Raw genomic sequence first — 9526 nt, forward strand, 5'->3', positions numbered from 1 at the left:
GGGGTTCAGTTTTGTCGCAATTCCTGTTTAACCTCGCTTTGATTAAACTACCGCTGAGGGTGGTGGAGATACCGGAACTGAAACACACATTTGATGCGGATGATATTACCTACGGATAAGCAAGGGCAGTGACGCACAACTGGAAGAAACACTACAACAGGGAGTGAATACTGTTGAAGAGTTGGCAGGGGAGGCGGGACTTTTATGCTCTCAGCCTAAGTCCGAGCTTTTTGTGCTTCCGGACAAACCCAAAGAGATACATCCGAGACACTATGTTCCGTCACCATCATTGGAGGTGAAAGCTGGGGGTAGGCTACTAGCTGAAACTAAAACGATTAGAATTCTGGGCCTATATCTGCAAACTAACAGATTGTCGCTATCGGTGATGACACGTGCATGGGCTGTGCTGTATTCTTGACGTGACATTATCCAGGTTTTATCGGTCTACTGTTGTATAAAACAGCGAGTGTGATCGCAAATAAAACATTAGTTGCAAGTTAGCGCTGTGTGTGTGTGCATCTCTCCTTTGTGTGTGTCCTTGTCGTGGTGCGCTATACCAGTGAAAATGATGAATCTCAACCAACTAGCCCGGCAACGTGCCTTAATAGGAAGAATAGGATGGCCCTTGAAAAACTTAAGACCATGGTCAATGCGACTGTCAGGCTATTCAGAGGAATCACTAACCGTAAGAGCGGGGTGAAAGAAAAAGATCTCTGTAAGCTGGTGCAAGCGTTTGTGCTCAGCAGGATTACTTACGCGACATCTTATGTGAAGAAGATAAGGTCGAGGCTATAATCCGGCAAGCTTACAAGGCAGCCCTTGGGGTTCCTAACGATGCGCCTCCAGAAAGGCTGTTAAAACTAGGGGTACACAACACCCTGGACGAACTACGTGAGGCACACCTGATGATGCAGCACGCTAGGCTTTTAACAACAAAAGCGGGCAGAATTTTATTGAAAAGGATTGACATTGCGGCTGAGGCTCCCGCTGGGGACACTAAAGTTCAGGTGCAGCGAGAAATAGATGAAGCCCTGTGCATAAAACTATTTTCCAAAATTATGCATATGATTCATCGTACGCAGCACAGGCAGGCAAGAGCCAGAGCTTCACATGTTGAGTATGGCGAGTACAAAACAGCAGTCTATACAGATGTCACAGAATATAGGGCCAAAGACTCTTATGTGATTGTGGTGGTGGACAGGCGAGGACGCTTGGTCACCTCTGCATCGGTCAAAACCGGCTCCTCAAAAACTGCAGAGGAAGCGGCAATAGCGCTAGCTATAACTAATTCTCGGTCGGACTTCATTCTCAGTGATTCAAAGACAGCCATCCGAAATCTGGCGAGGGGCAGAATATTGGTAACCACCGCACGATCGCTGCATGGGGCCACGGAACGAGAAATTCGAGAAATAGAAATTGTCTGGGTACCAGCACACTCTGGGAACCCTGGGAACGACGTGGCTCACCTGAATCCTCCAGGTTTCGTCAGCCGGGCAGATGAGCCGCCCGTTCTAGGGAGGTCCGCGAGAGATTGGCTGGTGTTCATTCACGACAAATCATATCATTCGAGTTAAATTTGCTTTTTCAATCTTGGTGTCAATGCTGTTCAACGCCATTACATCGCGTAAACTGTGCTCTCCGATACGCCTTCATATCTTCCACCTTCAATTACGAGCTTTTAGTGATTTCAATACAGTAAGGACGTTTTTATGAAATATGCGGCTTCCACGAGGTATTTTAATTAAGCTAGTCTTCTGAAAGCCTGTCGAAAAAAAAACCTTGGCGCCCCCCTTCACCCCCCTCCTTCAGCTTAGTCCTCAGATCAAGAAATATGCGATGGTATATTGTTGAAATATCTGTGAAAATACTTGAGCACAATATTTAGCCGATATAAGGCTGGCTGCAATGCTGATTGTAGGAGAACACAGGGGCGAAAGGAAATGTAGGGATGTTAACCAGTCTAGAAGAACAGGTATGCTACTATGCACAGGTGACATGGGTTGGGGGCGTTTTAAATGGGAACAAAGAGAGAGAGAGAGGAACGAGAGGAGAGAAGGGGAAGCCCTCACAAAGTCGCAGCTCACAGTGATCATAACACACAGGTCAGCGCAGTTTATAGCCACAGCAGCAAGTATCTTGCCTTCGAAAATTGAGCAGAGCACTGCATTCATCGTCTTCACCCGCGATAGCCTTGGAGGTCGACATTCGAGAATGGTCAGCCGTCACCGGTCTCTGATCTATGCAATCCATAGCGGCTGCTAGAGATGTTCTCTATACAGCGAGGAATCAGAATATGCGCTGTAAGGTCTTCTCGCTATCACACTTGCCGCAAAAAGGGTTCTCGGCCATTTCGATTCGAAAGGAGAATGACATGTGAAATTGACTTTCAGCCGTAAACGTGAAAGCAGACGGGCATCATTTTAAGGTGGTCGAAATTTCCGGAGCCTCCCACTACGGCGTCTTTCGTAATCGTAGAGTGGTTTTGGGACGTTAAATCTTACATATCATCCGTCGAGGGGCATTATTTTGACGTTGTCCAGTAGTTGTCCGAAGAAATAAAGTGTTTGGGCAGTGGTTGTGCAGTCTACTTGCTGCCTTCCAAGTGAAGAAAGTCACTTCTTGTGACTCTTGTGACCACTCGAAGTTAGCCAGCAGCATTCGCCAGCAGGTATTCTCTCGGCCATGTTTCCTTGAAGAGCTGATTAAGTAGTAATGTAGACCTATCACGCCGCAGTGACTTGGCACTGTCACGTTATGTCCTTTCTAAAACACGGTATGGAGATAAATATTGCTGAAATGGCTGCTTGGGTGGGTTAGTTCATGATTAAGTTAGATTTACCAACGTCTAGTGGCTAAGGTACTATATGCTAAGGCATTCACTATATGTTATCCTTCGTTATTCTTCGGAGAAGCGTGGTAACCGCAAAACACTTGTAAAAGTTTTGTGTTGCATTAAGTAGCTGAGGACAATGAAGGAATACGCATAAAGTGAATATAGGCCTCACAGCTAATAGCTGATGAAGAATAAGCTTTTATAATATGCCGGAGCATCGCACGACGCACTCATTACACGATTTGCATTGTGTGACGCCTGGTTCTTCTTTTGCTGTTCTAAAACGCTTTATTACTCATATTAACGTGATTCCTTTCCCGACATGAAGCGTGCCTAAGGTAAGTTTGCGAACCAATTCCATGCACCGGCATGGCTCAGCGGTAGAATACTGGACCAGCACGCAGAGAACCCCCGGGCTCGAATCACATTATGTCGGGTGAAAGTTGGTACGGACACCGGTGGAGGCGGCGGCGGCGGACAACTACGGCGTGGCGCGTGACCCGTGTTGTGATGTCATAACAGCTTTCGCTGTAAAATAATATTATGAAAAGGTGCGATGAAAAGCAACGTGAAAACTGCTTGCCGATGAAGAATATCAACAAAAGATAACAGCGTGCAGTTGAAAAATCTGAAACCACCAAGTATGTCCCAGATACACGAAAGTAGTGAATAGAATAGTTGATCCTAGAACCAACCGGCAAAAATGTTGAAGCCAGAGAAGCCAGTGCAGCTACAAAGAGAAGAATAAAAAGAATCTAACACTTTAAAAAGTTGAATGAAATATAAGATATGTATAAAGCACGGCTAAAAAAAAGCATTGAAGATGCATGCGGCGATATTCCCTACATGAGTTCCTTACGGCACGTTGCAGCCTTTCAGCTTCACTCATGTCGGGCTCGCCATCACTTTAAGCGGATCGGTGGCAAGTAATAAGGCACCATCACTTTGACGATAAGTTTCAAATAGATGACCATAAAGTTGCTAATTCGTGTCTCTAGATTTGGATAAAAAAAGCTTGAGCGCCTTGGTAAATTGGGTACGTGGATTCTGACACCAGTGTTAAGTCAAACACAATGTATTGTGCAGCACCGAAAAACCTTTACTTATAATATGTATGGTAAGTACCAGTTAACCAACTTTTGTGTCACTTACACATTTATCATAGATCGCGACAGTGACAAGACACGCTGGTAAGCCGAGAAGCCCCATGGTGCATCGCTCCTAATACTGCACCGGCGCGAAAATGCACACAATATTAACAATATAGCTGTCCAAAAAAACAACAAAAATGTCGCAAAACAGAGCCTGCACCATACCGAAGCATTCTTGTGGATCGCTCACTCACGCTAACCGTACCAGTTGAGCAGATAGCTATGTATATGAGACAGTGCGAAAAAAAAAAAAGTCGATTGCAGGAAACAGCAACATCTATATGTTACAAAATAAAAGCTTTGAGCGTTATGATGTGTGAATTGTGTAGTTTAGCTTTAATTGCTCGACGTTCAGTTACGAACACTGGTATTGTTCGCAGATATTAGGCACGTTCTTGACGGTATACGCGACTTTTAGATGCGGAGCATCTTATACTCGCGCCTTGTAGTGCGCCGTCCGCGCCGTCCGCGCCGTCCACACCGCTTCTCGAACATTCGACAGCTGACGCGCGCGCATGCGCCGTCGCCCACTCTTCCACCATCTGTGCATCCCTTCCTCCTCTACACACCGCGCGCGCTTCACTCCTCCACCATCTGTGCACCCTTCCTCCTCTACACACCGCGTTCGACATCTACAATTCTCCTGATTCTCCAGTGGACGCGCATGTGGCGTCGCGCTTCGAGAACATTCAACAGCTGACAGTGCATGCGCCGTCGTGCTGTATATATACTCAAGGTCGGCGCTCGCTCGCCCAGTTGCCGCTCGTCGGTTGGTTTGTACGGCGCGTCGACGTCCAAGGTCGCGGTGAAATGAATTCCAACGAATGCACAAACACAATGATCGACGTCCCTTCGACCAGCGCCGCCCTTTCGCATACGTGTGTACGTGTTCACTCATTTAACACCCCCTCCTACAACCACGTTAACCAATTTAGCCATCGACCCAAGTAAGTCGCAATTTAACACCCCATTTCACAACCACGTTAACCAATTTAGCCATCGACCCAAGTAAGTCGCACTTTAACACACCGTTAACCAATTATATGCTCCGCATCCTCCTCAGTGTTCCCCCGAGGGAAGCTGCGGGCAATTTTTTTGCGCAGTCCGTGCCAGCTATATTTACGTGACGTGAACGGGCTGTGTGTTCTTTGTTTACTTTTTTTACTGAATGCATGGAAACGACCTCGGGCATCTTTTCTAGAGACATCTGTAACAATACTACAAAAAAAAACATTACCGAAAGGGTGTAAAGATGATTCCTTACCCACTTTCTCTTTGTTACTCGAAGCTTGCACCTGCCCGTCCACGTTAACAATGCGAGATGACTGTGATTCAACTAGTTTCGTCGCCTTGCCACCTGCGAAGATTTGAAAGGCTTCACTGTGAAACGAAACAGCGCGCGCTCAAGAGCGAGAATGACCAATGTTTTTTTAGTTGTTGCGTCAACAGCTGCTGCGCGACAGCGAGTGCTGTAGAGAGTGATAAAAACGTATTTTGCAGTTAAGGCACCAACGTCTCCACCTTCTTTTGTTTTTTTTTTTCATTGACGCATTCACATCATGTCTATAAATATTGAAGCCAAAAACGCAGAAGGAACAAATTATTATGAAAATATAGATATAGAATTTAGAAGTACGTAGGGAGCGTTATCTGTAGTTCTTGGTTACAGAATAAAGATGAATGACAGTTTAATAAGTTACCGCAACAATTTGCAGCCTGTGCGATATAAACACATTACTTTCACATGCACTGAAGTTATGTCAGTGACTATATAGAGAAGTGATCCCTAATCATGCAAGTAATACAGGGGCGGGATAGACTACTTATGAATTCCCCCCATAAAAAAATGGCTGCACGCTTGAAAGAAACGGAATTGGTGTTGCTGATCCTTTTTCGGAGTCATGAACCGGTTCCTCTCCAATGTTGAATGTCCTTTTGTTTAAATACTTTGTTATGAGAGCAAAGAGAGAGCACTCAAATGAGAAAGTGCTGATAAGAACTGCCACTGATTCTTTTTCGTGCGTGTTAGTAAGACTCTTCTCAAAACAAATGCCGCTGCTTCAGTCACAGAGTCCGAGTTCACTCGATTCGCTCCGGCAAACGATGACGGCTTTTCAGAAACTGCCTTTCTTAATCAACGCTTCATTTTCTACGCTTCTCCCATATGTATACCATCTGGTAACGAAATTGCGTTTGCTTCTTACGATGACTAATTTTGCAGTCTGCGATTGTTTGTCTTTTTCTTCATACTTTATTATTATTAAAAATGGATGGTGTATTGAGATACATACTTGTACGAAGCCAACCTTGAAATTTATGCTTTAAGGGCTTCTTATTTGACTTTCAAGAACACACAGCTACTGCAGCTAGACACGAACTTCCAGGACTGCCTGGGTGTCAAATCGGTTGTGACCATTTCTAACTATATACCCATGGTTATTGGCTGCCTGCACGCCTATAATCCAGTTCAACATAACGAATAGCTAGGGTTATTTCATACTAAATCTCTTCAACTTTTTTTCTATTCTTTTCATACGATTGAGTTGAGAAGAATTGCGTGACTGTGTTTTCTAGAGCGCAGAATATTTTGATAGTCGTATAAGGCATCGTCATTGCAGGCAAAAAGGGTTTTCACAGGCATGCACTTACATAAAGTTATATTGCTCTCACATTAAGGTGATATTGTATTACGATACTACTATAGACGACCCACTTCTCGAAGTTTTACGGAACAAACACTTGAGCATGACGTCAGGCTCTACGCAAAGCAGCGGTTAGATTACGTGGTGTGACGCTGCTACATCAAGCCTTCCAGACCTTGTCCGCCTGAGCGTAATTTGCTATCAAATAAAGAGCCTTATTTTCGAACGTCACTTGGAGATAACACTCCCTCGTTTTTCTGCTCATTGACAGTTTGAACGAAAAAATTTTTCGAAGAAATGCTCAGTGAGGAAAACGTTAATGACAATATAAAGGTACATCATCATTATGGGTTCTAGTTTTCTGTAGGGATTTATAATATGCAGGGTAACGAACGCAACATAAAAAGTGTTAGTATAACGAATGGTATGTGCGAATGCTCGAGGCACCCGTAGTCTGGGGCAACGAACCTTTGCTGTGAAATTCTTGTCTCTCACGTAAGAGTTTGAAATGGAATTACGCCGATATATATGCTTATGTACTCTAATACGGTAGAAGCGGAAGTGCAATCATCTTTATGGCAGGTTTCACCTGCACCAATTGACGGAACACACAAAGAACAGCTTTAGATCAGTACATTTCTTAGGCCTAGTTTTTGGCAATTTCATCAGTGGACACGGTACAATCAAACCTAAATATTGAGTGAAAACTGCACTCACCTGTTCTAAGCTGATCTAACTGTTCGACTTCGTCAGGAGCCTGAAAACAGGGCATGACTTGAATGAGATTTGTCGTGTTTCCATGGCCACTTTTTATTGAAGAATTTTTGTGAAGGTATAAGGACATGTGACGCTATGCTGACAGAAGTGCGCTTCAGAGTGGCAAATGAAACCAATATTATAATAACCTTAAATTCAACACTACAAATATTAACAGGAGTCCCGAATGGTGGCAATATCTGCTGACGTGTTAAGGGGTAAGTAAGTTGCACCACCACAGCACCTTGGTGTTTACTCAGCATGTTGGCGTGTGTAGTGCACTAAAGATAAATGAATAGATGGATGCTATAAGCGTCCCCTTTATAACGAGGTAGTGACATGTAAGGCACCAGGATCGAAAAAAAAAAACGAAAGGAAAACTTTGTTTTAATGTTGGCCTAATGCCTTATCTAGTTCAATTAAATTGGCAATATTAAAACAAAGAAGATTTCACTGTCTATCTTTCTTCCTCTTCCGGCAGAGTGACCTCATTCTGCCTCACTATTTCCGTCCTTTATCTCTACTTTCTGTCCCCAATACTCTAATCACCTCTTGCTTCTATAGCGGGCGTGTTCGGCTTTCCATTGTTGTCCCTATAATCCAAGGCCTCATGCTGAGTTGTAGCCACACGTACATCTGTGTGGATATTGCCACGTTTAATAAGAACGTTTAATTGTTCCCTGAGCTCCCCACAGCATGTACATTGTTCTTCTTTTTTGTTGAATTTCACTTTATGACAACGCATTCTAGGACGATCCGATATCGCTTCGAAGAGTAATGCGCTTCCCCTTGAATTATCATAAAACATCTCCCTAATTATTTCGTTCTTGCCTTTTCGGTAGTTACTGAGAGCCAGCTTCTTTTTCATTGCTGTCATCCAATAAATCCTCTGCGCCTATCTCACTTTTCACTTAATGCTTGTCGTTGTCATATCACCCTCGCAGTCAGTCGTATATTTACTGATGAGCCTTCTAGTTCTTTTTCTCGTTTTTGTGTCCGCGCTATTCCTATACAAATGTCTGAACACCTTCTTTGCCCATCTACTTTCTTTCATTTTCCTAAACCTTCCCTTAAATCTCATTTAGCTTTGAACTTCCCTTACTTCAAAACCTGTCCATCCCATTTGCAGCCTCATTTCTCGTCTTCCCGTGAGCGCCAAATGCTAGGCATCCAAAGCTGTTTAATTTACATCCATTCCTGACTGCACCCGTGACTTTAGGAACATTGCTGAGTTTCCAAATGTAAGCCCTGGAACCAATACGCCTTTCCACAGATCTCAAAGCACTTCGTACCAGCTGTACAAGCAAAGGAACTTGAAACTGCCTTCTATCGACGTGCAAAGAACACACGAAGCTTCTTTGCACATGCCATGCAAAAACAGAACAGAACAGTTCGAAGAAAGTTGCCTTGATATGAACATATTAGGCTGTCAACTGATGTAAATGCCCAGACAATGATTGCACATCTTACTTCTAATCGGTGCTAGGCTAAGATGCGTTAGGCACATCCTTGCTTGTGCAGATTACTAGTGCCTTGAGAAACGGAGCCAGAAATAGACGCAACTTGGCTACACATAAAAATGCGGCTAAGAGAATACAAACATGCTTGTTCTTCATGATACACTCAGTATTGACAACACTGTATAAGAAAGTATTAGTGCAACAGTAAAATAAAATATTTGCGTAAATGCAGTGAACATCATCAATACTCACGTGGTTTCCTTCGCCAGATAGCATTGAGCAAAAAGAAAGAAAAATATGCAAACTGCATCTCTAACACTGATTCGGAAGTAATAAAAAGATGTGTGTGCACTTATGGTATAAGAGGGGAGCGGGCTGGGTCACTTTAGCAACAACTGCAAACTTTGGTTTCAAGGGATGAGGTCGCGCTATTTTTGGCATCAGCAAGCAGCTCGTATAGCCTTCTACGTGCTGTGATCTCAACGCGATGCCGTCAGACGACACACTACACGACAACTGTTCTCCCCCCCGAAGGGGTCGTATTCCTTTACACTAGTGTTTCGAACACGAGATTGGATTAAAAAAAGTTGACAACTAAAATTAGTTACTTCGTATAACTGTACAATTTGTCACTATCGCATTGATTCACAGATGTTGCAAAACTGTGATTTTTTTTGTCTTTAT

The 9526-nt window shown here is 43.8% G+C and overlaps 1 protein-coding gene across 1 annotated transcript in view; it reads right to left on the bottom strand.

The window, feature by feature from the left end:
- LOC142814125 (uncharacterized) overlaps positions 1-9118 on the bottom strand; it is a 49234-nt gene extending 40116 nt beyond the window's left edge. The window contains exons 1-3 of the mRNA XM_075892055.1: positions 9095-9118; positions 7344-7383; positions 5249-5341 (exon numbers count right to left, since the gene is read on the bottom strand). Coding sequence (XP_075748170.1) covers positions 5249-5341; positions 7344-7383; positions 9095-9118 — 157 coding nt within the window. The remainder of the gene's footprint in view (positions 1-5248; positions 5342-7343; positions 7384-9094) is intronic.
- Positions 9119-9526: the final 408 nt, after the last annotated feature.

This window comes from Rhipicephalus microplus, chromosome 4, assembly GCF_043290135.1.
Source record: "Rhipicephalus microplus isolate Deutch F79 chromosome 4, USDA_Rmic, whole genome shotgun sequence".
Taxonomy (NCBI): Eukaryota; Metazoa; Arthropoda; class Arachnida; order Ixodida; family Ixodidae; genus Rhipicephalus; species Rhipicephalus microplus.